This window comes from Argiope bruennichi, chromosome 9, assembly GCF_947563725.1.
Source record: "Argiope bruennichi chromosome 9, qqArgBrue1.1, whole genome shotgun sequence".
Lineage (NCBI taxonomy): Eukaryota > Metazoa > Arthropoda > Arachnida > Araneae > Araneidae > Argiope > Argiope bruennichi.
The window spans coordinates 51,483,764-51,506,508 of NC_079159.1; the positions used below are offsets into that span (position 1 = coordinate 51,483,764).

The 22,745-nt window shown below is 27.8% G+C and overlaps 1 protein-coding gene and 1 long non-coding RNA gene across 5 annotated transcripts in view; one reads left to right on the top strand and one right to left on the bottom strand.

The window, feature by feature from the left end:
* The window catches only part of LOC129984605 (uncharacterized), a 28,752-nt gene extending 6,843 nt beyond the window's left edge, over positions 1 to 21,909 (top strand). The window contains exons 2-5 of one of the 3 annotated variants that reach the window (XM_056094532.1): positions 1,777 to 1,829; positions 9,764 to 9,841; positions 11,861 to 11,946; positions 15,663 to 16,334. In XM_056094532.1, the coding sequence (XP_055950507.1) occupies positions 9,772 to 9,841; positions 11,861 to 11,946; positions 15,663 to 16,175 (669 nt within the window). In that variant the 5' untranslated portion in view covers positions 1,777 to 1,829; positions 9,764 to 9,771 and the 3' untranslated portion in view covers positions 16,176 to 16,334. Of the gene's footprint in view, positions 1 to 1,776; positions 1,830 to 9,763; positions 9,842 to 11,860; positions 11,947 to 15,662; positions 16,335 to 20,946 lie in introns of those variants that run through there. The other 2 variants (XM_056094531.1, XM_056094530.1) reach the window with 2 other exon arrangements.
* The window catches only part of LOC129984607 (uncharacterized), a 57,462-nt gene that overhangs the window by 12,791 nt on the left and 21,926 nt on the right, over positions 1 to 22,745 (bottom strand). The window lies entirely within an intron of this gene.

A 22,745-nucleotide genomic window follows, 5' to 3' on the forward strand; every position in this document is an offset into this window, starting at 1 on the left:
CATTGACTTAGAGAAAATGAATGTTTTACTTTCTAATATGCAAAGTATAAAGAAATTATAGCAAGCGCCAAAAAATTCGAATTCGATATTTTGATAATTCGGAGGAAAAAAAAAAACATTATTTGGAAAATGTTTGTTTGTCTGTCTGTCTGTGACACTGATAATTCAAAAACGCTTTAAATACCATAATTCAAAAACATCATGAATTAAATATATTAAATTTGGCATGGTATTTTGTAACTACAAGTCTAGTTTCTTGTCAAATTTTGGTTTCATTTGGCCGAGAAAAATCCTCTAAATCACAAATTATATTTTCGGATGTTAGTAACCGCTTGCTAGGATTAATCTCCAAATAACATGCCAAAACCGACACGATAGATTCAATATAATTGCCAAATTCACGCCAAAGATTAATATTTACTAACTATTGTGCGCCAGTGCCTTGCAAGGCGTTCTCTTGTATAGCACCTTTATCACAGTGCATGCGAGAATGTTGTGGAGAGACCACTCCCACTGGTTTTATTATGACTCAAGATTGTACTTCACCCATTTTTCACAAATTGTCATTGAAGTAGAATTCGTTGTTTATAAATACTGTAATAATTAAGTAAGCGTAATGAAGCTGATTGGGATCTGATCAGTATAAAATATTCTTCAGGCATATTTTTCTTATAAGGGAAGTTATAAAATTTTGAGTTCTATCTCTAATGCATAGAAATAATACTATAAGAAACATGGAAGTTTCGATGATATACGCTTTCATTTAACTTAAAAAAACATGGAAGTTTCGATGATATACGCTTTAATTTAACTTAAGAAACATGGAAGTTTCGATGATATACGCTTTAATTTAACTTCCATACCTATAACAAACTTTTCTTAAAACAAAATCGTGCTGTTTTTTCACGTTTTTGAAGTCTAAAAAGAAAGTGGCGAAACAATATGCCTTATTCGACCATTATACTCTTTGCTCGCTAGCTAGGCAGTTATTAAAAAAAAATGTGCGATCTACATTTCATTCACATTTTTAATATGCTAGAAGGTTGACATTTTTTATGCCTGTGTAATCTCGATAGCATTTACTATTTTAGCATTTTGAAAGCTAAATTTTCATTTAATCACCATTTAAACTGAATTTTTGATTCTGTACATCGGCTCAATCCGATATGCAGAAATAATAGATCTCGAGATATAAACAGTAGAAAATAATTAAAATAAAAAATCTTACTCCTTAGAACACTAATAAAAATTTGTAATTAAATTATTTTTTGCAGTAAGAGAAAATGTTTTTATAGTGTCATTTTGCCCATATCACTTAATGAAGTTTTTTAATTATTCCGATTCTTAATTTACGTAGCCGCAGAAAACCAACTGCTAAATTTGTGGGACAAAAATCATAGAATTTAGTTATGAAATCATGATGTAATGCATCCCGCGTATTAATCGTAAAATTTTGCAATTTATTATTTAATTAAACATTTTGAAAGTTTAATGCTTAAAAGAAAAATTATCGTCTGATTTAAAGCCTTTCGTTTAAATGAGAATAATATTTACCGAACAATTTCAGAATATTCAAAGAATAATTTTAGGGAATATTTTGTTTACAAACTTTTTTATCTAAAAGGAAGTCATTACTTAAGTTCCTCAAATTGCAATTTGACCGTAATTATTCAGCAATTCCATGAATTTTATATCGCAGCTCCCGTTTCCTCCATGTTATCATAATAGTAGTTCCGAAGGAGTGACCAAATCGTTTCCTTTATTTATTTACATTAGAAAGAAAACAAAACAGACGGAACTGTGATGCAAGACATTGCACTACTGACCTAGTAAGTCCATCTTTATCTGTAAAGGTCTATTTTTAAACTATTATTAAATTATTACTATATTTAAATTATAAATTAAATTATTACTATATTTAAATTATAAATTAAATTATTACTATATTTAAATTATTTTAAATTATTTAAATTATTATTTTAAATTAAAGGTCTATTTAAATTATTATTTTAAATTAAAGGTCTATTTAAATAATTATTTAATTATTTTATTATTAATTAATTATATTTTAAGAATACTCATACTAAAAAAGGTGTGCGTTAAAGAATTCGGAGAAAAATTAAAAACTTGATATATTTATAACATGTAAAAAATGAAAAGGGTAAATAATTCTCTTGTATTAATATAATGTTGTAAAGTCGAATATAATGTTATATTCAAATATAAATAATTCAATAGCCAAATTTTCATGAGCTCAATTTTTAGGCGTCCTGCATCCCCCCTTCCCCCCAAAAAAACCCTCTTTATTTATTTAATTTTTAGAAATTCGGTCTGCCTGTACATAAAGAGATAACTCAAAAGTAAAAACTCGGCTAGTCTAATGATGACAAAGTGAGTTTGAAGTAAAAATAAAAGATTTATGGCAAATTTTGGATGAAATATTCAAAGAGCACTTTATTCTTCAGTCCCTGTGTAACTCAAAACGATAACAACCAGCTAGATTTATGAAATTTGGTATAGTTAAAAATATAGATGGGCATTTAATTTTGTAATAATTTAAAAGCGCACTAAGCTAGATGGATGAATATTAGAATGTCATCTTCACATGCAATGCCACCACAATGAGGTAGATACATGAAATTTTGATGATAACTCAAATAACTTGAAATTGTCGGTCCATAAACAAAATTTGGAGGCAATAACTCAAAAAGAAAAATTTTTCCTCCAAAAGCATGTTTTTTTGTCACTTACAACTAAGCTAAATAAAAAAACACATCATATTGTAAACCAGCTGCTTTTGGTGATTAGATGATTCGACGGAATTAATGATAACCAAAAATTCCGATGACTTTTTTTTTGTGCTACTTGGTCTGAGTGATTTTCTCAACAAACTGTTTTTTAACTTCAACTTTTGAAAGACATATAAGTCATGCTATTTTAGAAACCTTTTTATTATCTGTCGTATTGTCATTATCTTCTTGTATGTGGTTCTCTAATTTTCTATCACTATCTTTATATGTCCAGTAATATCACAAGAAAGAGCAACAGCATTAAAAAAAATCTTCACCTTTACTCGCTTCTGAAGTAAAAACGTAATTAAAAGTTTAAAAAAATCGAAAACTCTATTTAAATTATATCATACGCTTAAAAACTCACTCAACATGGAAAATAAGCCGAATTTTCATATTTTAATTATTAACAATGGGGGAAAAAATGTGAATATGAAATATTAGTAGCAACAATGAAAACATTTTGAATTTCACTTCAGCAATGAATTAAATTATATTGTTGTAAAATATGCTTAAAATATTTTTTAAAAATTTAATTAACAAAATTTAAAGTTTAAATAACAATCAAGACAAAAATTTATGTGACAAAAATTAGTATCTATAAAAAAATAATTTTTGGAGTTTTAAAATGATGCGGTTATATTTTAGGAAGTTATTACCGATAAACACCAACATTTCGTTTAATTTTTAAATAATTACAATTTTAATTAAATATTAAAAATTTGTTTCGAGATGCACAATGCCTACCATCACTATTATATTTGCGTGAAATTTGGTAGCTTTAGATCAAACAGTGTAGCTTGTAGAGCGCCAACACACACATATACAGAAACATAGACATACATTCTTTTTTATTATTAGACGAAACGGTATGCGTAAACAGACCCACTGAACTTTTTTTTAAATAAAAGTAAAAAAGAACTTTAATAAAAAAGATTGCAAATTTTTTTGTGTAGTTTCTTTATATTCAAAACAATATGAGAAAACTAAATAATGTTCCGAAAATTCAAAAAAAAAAAAAAAAAAAAAAAAAAGGGGGGGGGCATTTTACAAAATAGATGGAGAAAAAAAATCATTGTCAACTGTATTTCAATATTTGTTGAAAAATAAGATGCCATTGCATACGCAACAATATATCATCGCTGGTATGTTTCACAAGTTTTGCAAAAGATAATATATCTCGTTCTGCACTAAAAGGGTAAAAGTTATAAAATTTGTGTCAGTTGTCTGAATGAGAAAACTGGTTTTATTTTCTTTAGTCATCAATTTTTTAAAGCATAATTAAAGAAAAGGATATTTTGATTCTCAAATTCACGTCAGTACAAAATGAATGAACTCAAGTACGAAATTTTATGCCATGTATTATTTTTTAACTTAACACCTACACATTCAGTATTTTTGTAACCTAAATTTTTGTCCTTTTTGAACCAGATTTTGGTATCTTTAATATCTTTTTGTTTATTTATTTATTTTTACTTTTTCGTATGTGATGTTTACAAGGAGAAAGTATTATAATCGTCAAAAAATAGGAATTCGAAATTTCGATGAATCTCCACGTTTCAGATTTCCTTGACATACAAAACACACACATATTTTTGGGATTATTCTCTCTATTACCCTCAGGCCTGTCTATTTGCTTGCGAATATAAGTCCACTTCGAGTCGAACTAATCAAATTTGGTGTGTTGTCTTTACTTCAAATTTGTAGATTTCTAGAATTCAAAATTGTAGATTTCCGTCTCTCTGACTGTCCGATTTCAAGTTAATATGATATGTACAAAACTTAAAGGGATAAAATTTGGTACAGAGATTTTACACTTAAATTAGAAATTCGTATCAAATACAATCAAATTTACATTATTCTATATTTTGAACCAAATCCATTAAGGAGTTGTGGAGTTGACCATATGTCGGTCTGTGCTTTCGCACTCCTGTTATAAATTAACTCAAAAATGCACTGAAAAATTAAATTTGGTGCACAGTTTTTGAAATTAAATTATGGACCCTCATCAAATTTTACACCAAATCAGTAGGCAAGATTTATATTGTTGAAACATGAATTATCTATTAACTATAGTACTGTTCAGATGTTTTAAAGAAAATTTCCTATTTTATTTTTATAATGAAATCTTTTCCAATTTCTGAATTTAAAAATATATATATATACTTTGAAATGACTGGTATTCATTTAAAACACTTCTTCCCCCCCATCCCCTTTCATTTACAATTTCTGCTAAGAATAAAAAAATTAAAGAAAATTCATATTTTTTATTCGAAATTTCTAATCATAACTCCCATCTAATTTATTCGATTTTCAACTTGAAATATAAGAGAAAAAGAAATCGAATCCATGATTACTCACGGTAAAGCTAGTTACCCCCCCCCTCTACTAAAAAAATCGAATTTAGTCACAAAGAGGATTTTTTGACGTCATTCCCCCCCTGGAAAAATGGATTGAGTTTTCCTAGGGGAATACCACCCCCTGATAGGTGAGTATAAGCTTCATTCGTTCACTAGGGTATGATGTATCAAATATATATCCACAGTCTTTCAACAAAAGTCGACGGAGCAACTTTGTTTAAAAAATTTTCTCACCAAAAAAAGGTAATATTTTGCTTTTTCTACAATTTGTTAATTCTGGAAAACGGAGCATGCATATGCTTTATTTCGCTTAGTCATTTTGCATTACCTAGAATTTTCAATATGCATTTAAAATATTGTGAACAGTGACACGGAGATATATATTGCTTGTTTAATCTATTGACTGTGACAGATCATACTGACAGCATAGCGAAATCTATGGTATCACTATGCGCAGTTAAATAGTTCTGAATATGATAATTTTTTGTTTAAAAGTAATTCCAATATATCAACTCAGTACTCCAAGCTACACAATTCAAAATATATTAATATTGGATTTAAAAATTAATTGATATAATGGAAGGGATATAAATTCTCTCCGTTATATAGTTTGAAATTCATTTCTACTGATTTTAAAAATAGTTGCTATAATGGAAAAGTACGTCGTTGCAGAAAATTAAATACTTTTTAATACAATTTAAATGTAATTAGCGATTTTAATCATTGATTAAAAATAGTTTTAAATAGTTTTTAATAAATGATTTAAAATGGTTTTCAATAGTTAATAATTATTGATTAAAATAGTTTTGAATCGTTATATTATTAGTTTTTAATCGTTGATATAAATGTAATTAACAAATTAATGATTCGAAATATTAAAAGAATGAGTTGTTTGGCCTATTTTATGCAGTTTGAAGCAGAATATTATGGAATTAAAAATCAATTAATTTATTAAAATGCATTGCGATCTAAAAGTCGAAATTCTATGCAAAATTCAGATTCGTAGAAGCACGTAATATGTCATGTGATCGTTCTTCAAATTAGGTTGCCATCAATTTGAGAGAAATCTACGAGATACAGAGAGGTTTTCAAATATTTTAAGATTCTAGAAAATTTGATTTAGCTGAATTAACTAATAGTAAACCTCTCTACAGTTTTGTTATAAATATAGAGTAACAACAGCCTAATCCAGCAGCTAATTTCTAAACCAATTAAGTTAGGTATATGCTTCCATTGGAAATAGAATTAGAATGTTTATTGACTCAAATAACAGAAAAGGAATTTTATGTTATTTGTTTCAATAAATGCACTGATGAAAAAAATTACAAAATTCAAAATTTCTTAGCCTTATAAACTTATAAAGAGATATTAATTTAACATTTATATAATTTTAATGTAATTAGCGTTTAATGTAATTCTAACATTTTTAACAAAAGAAAAAAAGCTCTTTCTTTTGTGACTAAAACTGACTGAGTTCTAAAGATTTATATTTTATTATTCCGATCAATGCTTCCTCGAGCAATAATCGTCTGCTAATTGGAAAACTTTTCGCTAAACAGCCATTGAAGTGGTGTAAAATCGTTTATAAAAGTGACATTCAATATTTCATTCAAAGATCAGCTTTAATTATCGAAGAGTAGACAACTTTTTCGTTCAAAATTCTAGAACTTTCAAATTATTTTATTAAACGTTATTGATAGGACTAACGGATTTATAAAAATTTAAAACTTATACATTTTCCTCCAGAGCATTTATTGACTCTAAAAAGCAGCATTATTTTATTGTTTAAAGCATTTTTCCAACTGAAACCATATGCTTACCTTTAACAGTTTCGAAATTAAATATTAGGCTAGGACTAGAATTGTCAACTTTATATTGCACTATTGTTATTTGGTTGATGTGCTTGTAGTTTTTGAATTAAAAATTTTTTTTGAATGGCAACAGCTGAAATTATTTTTTTTTACTTAAAAGTATCTGATGTATTTTGCATGAGCAATACTTTGCATAATTACTGAGAGAAACCATTGTATTTTAAAACATGTGATATATATGTCTTTATTTTTAATAAAAAGATGATTATACTCGATGACTGAAAAATATATTCTTGAAAAATGACAATATGCGGCGTCATATAAGTGTTGCGTTTTATGTCTCATTTATTTGAAAATTGAACAAAACGCGAGGAGTTGCGTAAAGTAACAGAAATGCATCAATTGTGCACACTTTTTAACGGCAAATTCCAAGGAAAGTTGAATTACTTTTCTGAACAAAAAGTGGTGAGAATGCTGCAGTAAAACAAAAGGCATCAATTTATTTATGAGTATTTACAGTAATCATCACTTCCACTAGCTTTCTTTTCATCTTCCAATCATACTTGAAAGCCAAAATTATAAAACGACTTTATGACTCAGGTTTTCATTAACTGCATTAGTAAAATTGAATTGGTGACAACGAAGATATTGCCCGGAAAAGTCATAAGGTGCAAAAACTGAAAAATATGAAGTTTGTAAAAGGGAATTAGTTGAATTCATAAATACTAATCAATTGCGAGAAGACGCAAATTGCAGAAATCGCCGTACCATAATTCAAATAATTTCTGTCAAATTGTTTTACGCAACCACTACAAAACACTGAAACATTATTCTTTATTCACAGTATGGGCATTTGTAGAAATGCAGGATACGCAATGCAACAAAATTTTTAAAAAAATCACTCATTATTATTTAAATTTTTGTTATTTGATTTTCTACTTTCATTAAATATTTTATCCGTTCAATAAATTTTGATTAACAATTATGTTAATTTTTTTTTTAGTATTTCAAATGCATTTATAACAGGAATTGCATCACGGAAAAAATAAATAAATTAATGCATGATCTTTGCTTTATTACATTCACATTGCCATTTTGAAAAATTAAGTATTCGTATCGCATTAAAAATTAATTTTTTAGATGATAATTTGAAATTAAATACTGAATGTTGCCAGGTATTTCATAAATCGTAAAAATAACTGAAAAAAGTTTGCAAACGATTTCTAGTACTTTATATTCTTTTTGATTACAGTAGTAAAATTATTCTTCTAGTAAAACTGAAAGCAAAAAAATAAATAAAATAAAATAAAATAAATAAATAAATAAAATAAAATAAAATAAAATAAATAAATAAATAAAATAAAATAAAATAAAATAAATAAATAAAATAAAATAAATAAATAAATAAAATAAATAAATAAATAAGTAAAATAAAATTAAAAAAAATTTTAATAAAATTTTGGTTGAACGTATTTTGAGGTATGCTCTCAAAAATCATATGAAAAACAATAGTTAAGCTCTAACAGTTATGGTCACAGTGATAAAATTTTAAAATTTTCAAATGGCCACACTAACTTTTTTTTTTTTATTGGAACGTGTTCTCCATAGCAACAAACAATGTTGTAACGGTATCTGTAGCACGAAAATAACCAGCGCTAGACAGACTAAGAAGAAAAGAGAAAACAACTGTTGATGTGTCTAACAGAGACGTGAAGTTCAATAGATTCCATTTGGTATGGAACTTTCTTTGGTTCTAGGCACCATCTACCGCAAATAAAGTGTCATCGTGGTTAAAGAAGGTTAAGTACAAAATTTGTGAGACACAATAAAATATTTTTTCTATTGTTTCTCTGTTGTAATCGGTTATTTTTCTCCTTTCTTCTTAGTATAATTCTTCTTAGTATTCTTCTTAGTCTCCTTTCTTCTTTTTCTCCTTTCTTCTCTAGCGCTGATGATTTTCATACTACAGATACCGTTCTACCCATCTTCATTGTTTGTTGCTATGGAAAACAAATTCCAATAAAAAAGAGCTGTTGTGGCCATTTTCAAATTTTGAAATTTTATCACTGTAATCGTAATTATTAGAGCTTAACTATTATTTTTCATAAGATTCTTGAGCGCATACCTCAAAATATTTTGAATCAAAATTTTATTCCATTTTTGTGAACGGTATGAAAGTTATGGTCTTATATATTGGGATAGATTTTTTTTTATATAATCACCCTGTACTACTTTAAATTCGGAAATAAATTCATTTTCAAATCAATTAGATTCGTTCATAGAATATCTTTGAAAGGAGTAAAATCCCACACTTTTATGTTAATGTTAAGATTCCTCCCCCCCCCCCCCGATATCTTAAAAAAAAACTTTACATCTAACATTCCTACTAAATAAAAGGTAAAAATCTAATATTAATAAATTTTGCTTTAAAAACTGAACATAGTTTTTAGTTCATTATAATTGAAAATATAAAAATATATACACTCTTAAAGGTAAGCAATCATAAATATTTTTTTTAAAAATCTACTTATAAAACAATATTTTAAATTTACATATTTGCAACACTAAATCTACATTTTGAGGAATGAATGAAAAAGCTATTATACTTGCATCTACACTTTCATTTAGTAGAAAAATTTTCTTGCAGTGCTTTCAAAACCGTGTTATAAAATGTTATGTAATGGGGTGATTTTTATGTTCGTATTGCTGCTAAAATTTATGATATTTTCCCTCACGTTTCTAACATTGTTTCGCAAGTGTTATATCATTTCATTGTTTTCTGACTTCACACTTTTTATTTCAGGTTTAAAAATGAAGGGGTATCATCAAATTATCACAGTGTTCATCATATTTTTGATTTCTCTGAATTTTTTCATCAGTGGTGAGTAAGCATTGATTAGATTATTTATTTTTCCAAGGAATCGGCATTTCCGTTATTTTTGGAAACTGAAAATGATTCTTCATCTCTATTCAGTGACGGATTTAGGCCTTTTGGAGCCCTAGACAACGCACATCTCGATGCCTCTCTTTTAATAAGATGGGCAATTTATTTCACATTTCAATTCCATCAATACATTTATTATTTATGAGTAATTTGTATTAATTTTTTTGAAAATTTACATTGTTATTTATTTATTACTAGCCGCCTTTGGCGACCAGCCGGTTCGCCCATCTTAATGCTAGTTAAAAATGTTAATAATTAAATATTTTATGTAATTCTTACTTTAATAGCTTCTTCATCAAAATATTTTAAAACTTCAAATTTTGATAGTCATATAATTCACTGATAATATTATAAAGGTCTTCAGTCATATGTATCTCTCTAGTTTCTTTGTTAGCTCCCGTAGAATTTGAATTTGGTAGCTGTAGGTCAAACGCCAACACACACACACACACATACACACACACACACACACACACACACATTCAGCTTTATATAAGTATAGATGTCTCATTCGTCCATTGATTATTTATCCACACAAAGCGTGACATGATATTATGTCTCATCCCACAATGTAGGCAAACATGGCTTCGCAAAATCCATGTTTCACGCAATAATATTTAAATATGTGCTTGATGTTCAGTAATAATTAAGTGAGTAAAAAGAAACAAATATGAGCTTAACAAAGCTTCAATATTATCCTCTTATTTTATAAATCATAGAATTCGCTTTTAAAAATATTAGGAAACTTGACTGATCACATTTTTTTTGTTTAAATTGCTAGCAGCCCCTTCTCCGCTCAGCAGCCCTAGACAGCTGCTTAGTCAGAAAACCAGCACCGTCTCTAATAATAATAAGTACGAATATATGTATGTGCACGTCTTTTGGATTATTATAAGAGCAATCGTTTAACATATAGTAATGAAATTTGGCTTCAAAATACTTTGGAGTGTGAGAAGGTATTCATAAAAGTTTAATTAGAATATTTTTATTGATTGATTAACTAATGTAGCCCCATCCGTGTTTTTGCTATATTGTTTTTGATCGTTACAAGAAATGAAAATTCTGTAGATTTTTCATCTTCTCTTCCTTATAATGGATTTTTATTTTTTGATTTCCTTTAGTTCATTATTTTTGGAAGCTATAAGAAAACCTTTTAAGTAAATAAGAGAAGCTGTATAGTAATGCTCATTATTCGACCATATACCAAAGTTCATTTATCAAGCTTTTTGTATTTTATTTTTAAAAACGGACAACCAACAGGTGATAGACAATAAATATCGTTTGCCAAAATTAGGCAGATATTTATAATTTTGATATAAATATAATATATTAAAATTTGCCAGTGTAGCTTGTTGTTGATTTTAATTATCTTATTCACATATGCACGAACAGACAGATTGATAGACGGTCAACGATCATGGTCATTAGATCTACAATCCTTGTAATAAAAATATGAGCCAAATTTTATTTATCTAAATAATTGCAGCTTTGAGTTAATATATTTACATACATACTCCCGAAAGAGCAGATAAATAGTTTTTCCTAAACGGATTTCACTCAAAATTTGATAGAAATCTTTAATTTTCAGTCAAGACTGGATAATAAATGTCATCTGTTTAGCTAGCTGATCGCATTTTTCAGTTATCAAGTTCATATATTAAAAAAATCCAAAATTAATTTTTCTTAGATCCAAGGAAGTCGAAATCTGGAAATTCATCAAGAAATTTAGAAATTGATTTTTTTCTAATAATTATAGAATTTTTTTTCATATATCCGAAAATATAAATGGCAAGGAAAGAGACTTATGTCAATGGAAATAAAATTTTCATTCAAATATATTTAGAGAAATATTTTGTTTTACCGAGATTAAATAAGTTGGAAAAACTAAACATGCTTTTCTGTGTGAAATTTATTCCGATCTTCCTTTTTATTGATACAATTCTTTTTTATTCACAGGAACAGCTGCTGAAAACTCGAAACGTTCAGTGAGACAAAAAAGAAATGTCCTCTGCCATCTTGGATTGACTGGTTTCATTTCAGGAGTATAAAAAAAAATGTTTTTCATTCTTTTTCTTTATTTCTTTTTTTAAAAATAATTTTTAAAGATTGTAAAAATTCGAATATGGCTTCCTCGATTGTTTTAGGAATGTTAATTTTTTTTTTCGAGAATCCTACTCATTGGCGATATTTTGCCAAGATTATTAATTTGAAAATGAAAAGATAAGTTTAAAAACTTCGGCCATGATGGTATTATTATCATGAAATATGGCCATAAAATCCTTCAAGTGAATTTTCTGAAGCAGAACAAATATTGCTTCTTACTTGATATAATTCTAGCTGCAAATACGAAAAAAAAAAAAAAAAAAATCAGCATTAATATTTATTTACTAATTTAATTAAAACTATTTTTGTCTAATTAGATTAATGGAATATTTATTCTTATTACAAATATTTGCAAGACCTTATGCATTTCTAATAATCATTTCTTTCGAATTTATATAAAATCATACTTTTAGTTTTTATTGAATTGATATTGCTTTGGCACTTTCCCAATTTTTTCATTATTTCACATATTTATTGTAGAATATATCTGATATATGCCTGATTGAATATCTCTGAAAATATGCAGTGCAGTCACTTTACTAAAAGCTAAACGCCTTTGGTGACCAGTTGGTTCATCGTAATATAAATTATGTTTAATTTCACTCAAATCTCTTATGTATTAATTAATACTCATGATTTTCTAGAAAAAGTGTTTTTTTAAAAATAAATTGCTTTAGTCACTGAAGCCGTGTTTGTTACCTATTCTCTTTATTATTTACCGTGTAGACGTCGTATTGCTTTAAAAAGGAGATGTAAACATAAAAAAAAAACTTTTTTATATAAATCTTTCTAATGGAAAAAAACCCAGATGACGTCACATTTGCATGCAAACAGCGTAAATTACAGTTGGATTACCCTTTTGAAATCCAACATCTAATAATTACAATTTTTTCTAATGCGGTAACTTGTTTTCCGTTTATGAGCAGTTGAATCCAAAATTAAAATAATACGGCGCACTTTTCTTCCATATTATATGAGGGAGCCTAGCAGCATATTAAGTGGATAAAAGCATGGCAACTATAAAGACACCCTCAACCTGCCTTGGTACTTGGAAGTGAATTAAATGACCAACCCGTTACGATACATAACATCGCTCACTACATGATAGGTCCATCACGAGTAGCATTTGCGCTATTACATAGAGGCACGGCCTATCATCGGTGATGGGCCCGGAGAACAAAAAAGCCATTTTTGTATCTACCAGGAAAAGAATACCAAATGCCATTTCAGAAACTTCTCCCTTTCATATCTCAGTTGCCCCCCCCCCGATGGTACATGAAAGATGGCAATAAGAAAGATTAAAGAACAGATAGCATAATCTTACAGAACACCGGTTACTTATTTAATATCTTAGAGGCCTTTCTTAAGAAATTCCATAAAAAAAATCCGAAGAAGTAGCATATTAAAATGAAAATTTATACAGCATTGACAAAGAAATTAAAAAAAAAATATGCATAATCCTCTTTTGAAGCTTTCAACAACCGAAGAAAGTAAGTGAAATATTTTATGAAACAATAAAAAAGTTATTTCAATTCCATAGCAACGATGAAAATTATAGTTACAAAAATTAAAATTTTTTTTTTGAAAACTAATCAAAATTTAGAAAAAAAAAAGTAGTTTCCAATTGAAATAAAAACTTTTAAATAAATAAGGTTCCAATAAAAAAAAAATCTCAAAAAAAAAAAAAATTTCCCTCCGAGATGCACATTTCTACCCTCCGAAGTATTTTTTGAAACTAAATTTTCTATTTCCAGCAACAGCGCTCTGCTGTATAGAGAGCCGCCACACTGACCCTATTGCCAAAACGTTGGCCTAAGATTAAATTTTGACTTGTGACCGAAAATTAAAATATAAATTCAGCAAAACAAGTCTTCTAGTAAATATAAGAATATATATATATAAAAAAAAAACATACACACACACACACACACATGCACAAAAACAGATTAGGAGCGTGGTACATTTTAAAGACGAAATTTCGAACATAAAAAGAAATATAAAATCATATTAATATCTGAAGTACAATCAAGGTTGAGAAAAGCCTTTCATCTTGGCGTATTCAGAAGAATTTCCCGTTAAGATAAGTATTTGATTCTATTGTTCCTGGGTGTTTTTTTCTTCCTAATTGTTGAATAAGAATAGAAATATTCCTTTAATACCATTTCTGTGAACGAATATCGTTAGTTAAGAATAGAAATCAAAATTGGTTAGATTCGTATGAGTTAAAGTAAGTATTGGGATTTCAGGAAGAAATGCAGAATGCAGTTCATGTTAAATGTTCCGGATTAGCCGGTACGGTTCCGATTTTCACATGTTTCTTCAACTGAAAAATCCTGATAGATATCCTGCATTTAAATAAAATATCATAGCTCATGTTTTGCAGTTTTCTGACATTTAAAGAAATTAACATTTTTAAAAAAATTAGTTCTTGAAGATTTCTTCTGATATTTTAAAATTTTATTCCAGCCTAGGATTCATGTCATTTACTTCTAAACTTCCCCTAAATAATGTCGCAATTTCACGTCTGAGTAGAAGAACCTTCCGTTCTAATCTTTACAAATTCCGGTAATTTTAATTAAACTCTCTCTATGATATAATACCGCTAACAGGTTTGCAATAGCCATATCACATTGCCTACTTTAACCGGAGCTCAGTTTTATAGTTTCTTGTCATTTCCAGCAGAAATTTGTCAAAGTGCACTGTATGTCGTCATGGGATGATTTATGGAAATAATTGTTGTTTTACATTGATATAATAGTTATTAGTTATTTCAAATTTTTCAGTGCAAAGAAGTATTCTAAAAGGAAAATTTTCATTATTTTTGAGGAGAAATTCTTTAAATAAAATCAATAGAAATTTTTTTAATAAGTACAATTACTTTAGTAAAGATTCAATTCAAGACACTCATTTAAAGTAAAAATGACATAAAATAATGTAATGCCTTTTATACAATGATAGATTGCTTTGTGGTCAAAATGATGTTTTGAAATTTTTGAGTTGTTAGTCCAGGGCTACTGTTAGAAGAACTACGACTTATTTTGTGATTGTTTACTTGAATATATGAAAGTTTGAGTGTCAAACTCCGGATAGGTGAAGAAGAAAAGATTGAATTAAAAAAATATTTTAATTGTTAGGGACCATACATATTTAGGAAAAAATGAAAATTAGAGAAAAGGATTAAAATGCAAAAATAGCCTTCTACAATAGAAAAATCAACCAAATCAATAGAAAATCAATCAAAATCATCAAGAATCAATTCATCGAAGTGAATCCTCATGTGTCATCACCAATTCTCCTTCTGGCAAAAAACCTGAGGAAAAAGAAAGTTTTGTGACGCCATATTTTTTTTCAGATGTTGCCATCTGGGGGAACTAAATTCCTATCGCACATATCTATGGCATTAGTTATCACCAAATATTTCGCAAAATTTCATAGATGCGTATGAAATAGATGTATTTCATATAGTATTTGGCAGAATGCAATGGCAAATTCAAGCCATTTCGATGATTCCAGAAAGAAGCATTAAACTTCTTTGAGAGAGCATTTAATAAAACTTCTGCACTGTATTTGTAGACCTTTCTGTTTTATGTGTACTGTAAAAATAAACTGTTAAAAATCAGCCAGAATTGATACTTATAGACCTAACTCTTTTCAGATATTCTTCGAAGTACTGAAAGGCATGAATAAGTATGATCCATTACCCATTGGCTCTTTAATAGATGGAAAATTACAAAATGGCTTATTCGAAGGCTTATCTTCCTTGAAAAATAACTCCAATATAAATGTCGACTGCGAAGGTGAATTGATAGTGTTGAGCACAGTTCTAGATGTCAGTGGAGCTTACATCAATTATCAGTGGTCACAAAAGATTTTTCCAGTAACTTTAAGTGGTTCAGTCTGGACTAAAGTTAAAACCATTCAATTTGCTTTGGAGTTGACTTTGGATATGACATACGGAATCAAGATGGATGTCTCAAACTTAAAGCTGACCAAATTAGATGGTTTACAATTCGGATTCAGTGGACTGGGACCCCTCAATCCTTTGATAAAGATCTTTGGCAATGTGGTACTACATCTTTGGGAGCGTAAAATCACAAAGACGATCGAAAAACTCATAAGAGATACTGTGGAATCAGAACTCAGCAAATTTGAATTCTCATTTAATTAAAAAAAAATATGCTATTGTTGTACAAAGTGCATCAAACTGTATTTTTCTGCCGTGATTTGAGGCAACATTTAGTCCACAATTAAAATTAGTATTTGAAATTTATCATTAGCTGAATCCTGATAAAATAAAAATTTCAATGAAAATAACTTCAAATTATAACTGTGACAAGATTATTAGTTTAGAGATCTGAATGTTTTATGTATTCCTGAATCTCAATCTAATGGAACAAGTTGGAAGACCAGACTTGCTGATTATTTCCCTTCTTGCACGATGAAAATAGTTTTTTTCCTCCATATAAAATAGTTTTTTTCCCTCCATAACCATAATTAAATATAACTCATTGTTGTAATGTATGTATGCATGTTCTAAGTCAACAATTAACTGAACTTTTGCATCTAAATGACTAACAGAATTCACCTAAAGTTTAAAAACTTATTATTTATGAGTAAAAAAATAATACTATCAAGTTTATAACGTTCAGAAGTCAATAAAATATTTAGTTAATTATAAATTAAACGAAATTTTGCCATTTTCCCATAATAACTACGGAACAAATTATACTATAAGAAATATTTTTATACTATCTTAAAATTCAAAATTTTGCCTTTTCAATTATACCAATTTTATTTCAGTATTTTCTTGTTCGATTTTGTTAATTTTTTCAATATGGAATAAAAAATTGCAGACGATTTTGAAATAAAAAAATTATAAATAATCCATTGTTAGATTATTTTTTATTATTATTGAAGAACAAGATTATAATTGAAGAAATGTTCTCTAATACATTAACAGTATTCTAAAAGAGATCCAAAAGAACATTTTAAAGATGATTAATAATTTACAACAGAATCAACTATTTATTTGGTTTATTTTCTGTTCATTTTATTAATGGAAACGATTTTATTAAATATCTCAAAAGTTCATTAAGAACAATATTTGCAAACAAAATTTCAAATAGTTATATAATTAATATTAAGAAATGCCAGAAATCTGATATTGGAGATTTTAAAAATTCGGAAGTTAAATTGAATTAATTGAGTTAAAAATCTCTTAAGGTCATCAAACAATTTTGTGTGTTATAATATTTTGTGTAAAAACAATTTTTACATTTAAAACTTTTGACATGAAAGTATTGTTAATCCGAGGAATTCTGGTATATCAGCTATTATTTTAAAATACTTTTAATATAAAAATTTAGTGGATTTTAAAGAATTGAACAAACTTTAAAAAATGTTTTGTTGTATATTTAGAATACAACTTAAGAGTGAGAAGTTTCGAATCGTTTTGAATGAAAATAATTCTTTCTTCTAAGAGTTGTTCGATTTTTTTTCTCGCAGAAAGTAACTTATTTAAAGATTATATGGGCAGAGAATAAAGCATTTAACACTTGTTTTTTCGAAATAGTTGCATCAGAAAAAATTGGAGTTAAAATCGGTTTTTCAAACGAATTATCATCATTATCGGTTATATATCCATTTATTATAACAATACCATCAATTGAATCCAAATATAAAATATTTTTTAAAACATTATAGGTAGATTCAGGTACTTTGTAAGTAGGAGGTATATAAAATATTTTGAAATTTCCCTATACAATGCATCTTGTAACTGAAACGATTGAAATTGAAGTCGAAGTTGCCGTATCTTGAAATAATGAAACACAAATAATTTTATTAATGCCTTATCTTTTGGTATTTTGTTTTGGCTACTAGATTTTTCAAAAAATATTTCTTAGTACACTTATTAAACCAAACTTTGTGAAATGTTTTCATTGTTATTCTTTTCTGTCATTAATATATTTTATGATTTGTTATTAAAAATATTATGTTATAATTAGCAGAAGGTGCCTTTCATATGGATTTAAACTAAACTGATATTAACTATTGACTGGCATTAAGTTTTGAAAACATTAAAAAATTTGTAAAGTTATAATGAAAGTAGAAAGGCTTTGCACATAAAAAAAAAGATTAAAAAATTTTATATAAAATTTGGGAAGTCTAAAAAATTTAAAAGTAAGAGAAATATCGATTACACTACTTCCAGAAATACAAATCAAACATTAATTCATTCACTGCCAAAGAAATATTAAGACGCTTAATTTTACAGTAATTTTCTACCATATCTCGTAAAGAGCAGTGAATGGGTTAAAGAATAAATACATGCCCATGAGGAAGTTTAAGGTGTATGTACATACTTAAAACTTCGAAAATCGTTCAAAATATTGAATATTTTTTTATTGCTTAATAATGTTCTCTGATCCTTTAGCTTTCAAACGATACCAAGATGTTGTCAATATTCGAAATATGTCTCGAGTTATAATTATTTTTCTTGAGGTGCTTTCATTAAAAACTCTAGTTACGATTTTTTTTAAAACTCATTTTATGAAGAATGATATTTTTCCACTATGTTGCTTCATTCAAACAATTATAACTCAACAAGAAATTAACCAAATACAGTTATTTATATATCAAAATAATTTGCATGAAAAAGCGGATATTTTGTACCTAAAAAAGTTATATTTATAGAAATAAATTTTTAATTGCTATTTAAAAGTTAAAATTGTAGAAAAAATCTCGCTTTTTCTATTCATTGTTGATGAAAAAAAAATGTTTAAAAAAAACTATATATTTTTATAACTTGATTGAGGCAGACAACATGAAGACAAATAGTAGGCATAATTTCTAACTAGAATTGTGTGTGTGTCTGTACAAATTAGAATTTAAGATATCATGTTTCAAAAATATGCTAATTAGCTCATTAAATATTATTTAATTAATTAATAATTAGTGTAATATGGTTTTTTTCTCACTGAAATGAGTTTAAACATATATTAATGACCTACTGTAAAAAAACAGGATTTTTAAAGTTAAAATTTAAAAAAAAATCTTCTAGTAGGTCTTCTAGTAAAAATCTTCGTAGTACATACACCTTAAAATAAAATGTTTTATATTCCACGATTCCACGTTTTAAAGTAAGCTTGTATCTTGGTACGCATTTAGATAAATATGTGAATGTGTTAGTGGAGTAAAAATAATCTATACTTATAATAAAGCTCAATGTGTGTGTGTGTGTGTGTGTGTTGGCGCTCTACAGGCCAGGTCATTTGACATACAGCTATCAAATTTGGTACATGTATACCTTAGAGGTCGGGAATGTGCACCTGGGGTCCCTTTTTTTGAAATTTTAATTAGAATTTTAATTATTAGTTAAAAACTAACTTTCCCGCCAAAAAAAATCTTCCATTTTTCCCACCGCCAACTTTTCCGCCAAAAAAATCTTCCATTTTCTCCACCGCCAAATGAGTAAGGCTTCAGTTTTTTTTTCTCCCAACAGTCATGAGGCTAGGATTAACATTTTTCGGCGGATTATTTTAAGCGATTCTGTTTATTTTCTTAATGTTTTATGCATTTAAAATTAAACAATGTTAATTAATCCATGTTTCAGATTCATTCTGAAGTACTTTTGAATTAAAATACTCACAGAATAAAGGAAATTAAAAATGTATAATCTTCATAGCGTTACCCCAACTGGCGTAGAAAAATTCACGCATTTGCGCTAACGTAACCTGCGAAGAAAATTCACGCATGCGCATTGTTTTCTGATTGTTGACATGACAACCAACGGATGATTTAAATTATTTTTAGGTTAGTTGCATGCTTTTGTAAGTAAATTGCATTTATGTCAGTTATATATTTTTTGTATATGCTTATAGTTTTAAGTACATCGTTTTTTAAGTAGTTTTTTTTAACCTGTTTTCAATGATTTAAATTATTTTTAGGTTAATTGCATGCTTTTGTAATTAAATTGTATTTATGTTAGTTATATATTTTTTTTGTATATGCTTATAGTTTTAAGTACATCGTTTTTTAAGTAGTTTTTTTTAAACCTGTTTTCGAGCGATTATTTTATTCGATTCATTTTATTTTCTTAGTGTTTGATGCATTTAAAATGAAACATTGTTAATTAATCGATCTGTTCATGATGAATCTGAGAAATTTTTGTTGAAAAATTCTTGAGATATTACATAAATTAAGAAAGATATTCTTTAGTGCCCATAAAGTTTAAACGCTCAGCGACTCTATTATCAGTAATCATATTATTAAAAAAAATGCTTTGTTTCAGTAAAAAATATTATTCTATTAATTGCAGATTAATCATTTACAATTTAAAGCATAATTTCTACGAGGGGTAACAGAAACTTAGAGAGATACGTACCACGCTTTGACTGAAGGCCTTTGTAATATTATGAGTGAATTATATGACTATCAAAATTTGAAGTTTTAAAATATTTTGCTGAAGAATCTATTAAAGTTGGAATTGCTTAAAATATTTAATGGTACGACTGGAGTATTCCGGTTCAACCTATTTAATTATTAAAATTTAAACGAACATTAAGATTGGCGAACCGGTTGATCGCCAAAGGCGGCTAGTTTTTTAATATTTATTACCAATTATTTTGCAAAAAATATTCCTAACAATGTCTGCTGATTTTTTGAAAGAAATTCTTGTTTGAAATCAGTTTTTCTATCACATTAGTATATCATGTTTATATTTTCCATCACAAGTACACATGTCCAAATATCAATTTCTGTGTACATTTCTGTGTTCTGTTAAAATTACAGTTTTTCTACTTTTTGTGTTTGCTTAAATAACAGTTTATTCAACACCTAGCAATAATGTTAATATTCTGGATTCTTTTCATATATTCCAGAACATTAAACTCTGTTCTTATTGGTATAAAAAATCATAATTATGTTCTGAATTTTTTCAGATATTCTACGATTCATTAAACAGTGTTCACAAATATGATCCAATGTTCATTGGTTCCTTACTGAATGGGAAGCTGACAAATGTTGAATTTCAAGGCTTGTCCACTTTGATCAACGATTCAAATATCGATGTCTACTGCCAGAACGAAATGGTGGTCCTTGACACTCTTCTGAGCTTGACAGATGTCTCCGTCAGTTGCGAGTGGTCACAAAAAGTGCTGCTGACCTTCACTGGCACGATCACGGCTACAGTGGAAGACATCCAGTTCCAAGTGGATGCCAATTTGAATATGGAAAGTGGAATCGTGTTTGACATAAATGTCGTGTTGACAAAACTCGATGGAATAAAACTTGGTTTTAGTGGTCTAGGACCACTGAATCCTGTGATTAAAATGATTGGGAACTTGATACTAGATGTATTTAATCGTGAAGTTTCAAAGAAAATTGGGAAAGTTTTGAAAACTACTTTGGAATCAGAATTGGGAAAATACAACACGTCTTTTTGAGTACAAAAGGCATAATAAGCCTGTCTCTGATGAGTTAGTGGATGTGACGTAAGAATTGCACGATATCGGACGAGTGCATTGTGATAAGTTAGGGAGGAGGTATGAATCAGAGTTTGCCAAATATAATTCCGTTTTGTTTCCGTAAATCTTGGGATTGATCATATGTTAATAATGGAGAGCAAGTGAAAAAAACTGCTTCAAGTTCGACACAATAGCATTTATTACAACCCTAGTATTTGTTAACGATTCGATCTCCTTTTTATAATATTTTCTCTCTCTCAGCAAATATCCACTTCAATCTGAGATTGACTGTCACCCATCAATTCGTCAGAGTCATGCTATATTTGTACATACTGTAAGAATTAACTGATGTTATATTGATACGATTTCAAATTTTAATGTTAAATTAATAGTTATAGATAATGTGTGAAAAATTTACATTAAAAATGTTTCTATTTATGAATATTGTTTTTATAAGAGCTATAAGTAAATACAATTATTGATTTAGGAATCTAGTTTAGGTTCATTTTTGAAAACTTCACATAGACGGGTGTAATTTATCATTCAAAAAACAAACCCAACCCAATGTGTTGCAAACTGATCGTTTAAAAACAATAATAAATTTTGCAAAAGTGCAGCATTAAAATTTATTTCTAATATGTTTCAGGGAAATGGTTGAACCCCAAAGCATTTATTTGAGAGTTGACTTATAGTTTCATAACAACATTCCTCGGACATTTGCTGCTAATTAAAATAAAGGAATTGGATAAAAACAGTTTTTAAAAGCTTACTTTTAATAGTTTGGTGGAAAAATGAAAACTATTTTAATTATTTTTTTAATTTATTAGTATAAATTAAAACTAAAACTAAACTATTAAGTAAACTATTAATGAATTTTTAATTCATTAGTATAAATATCGCAAAATCGCCCCCCCCCCCAAATTTGCTACTATTTGGAACTGATCATATGAAATCAAAACTCAATTGTATTAATCGGTTAACTGAAAAGTTTAAATGAAAATAATCCTAAAATATTGACAATAATCTTGAAAATATTAAAAATAATCTTGAAAATATCAAAATAGGATATTGTCGTCTAAAATGCACAAACATACCAAACTTCAGAATTCTAGCATAACATTAAATGAGTAAAAAATCAATTAAGAAATTCCATCTTTACAAACAAGAAAAAAATTAAGTATAATAAAAATTTATATAAATAACAATATGCGCATAAAATGTATTAGAATTGCCTTTCATAGGACTTGTTTTTTCATGTGGAATATTTATAGTTC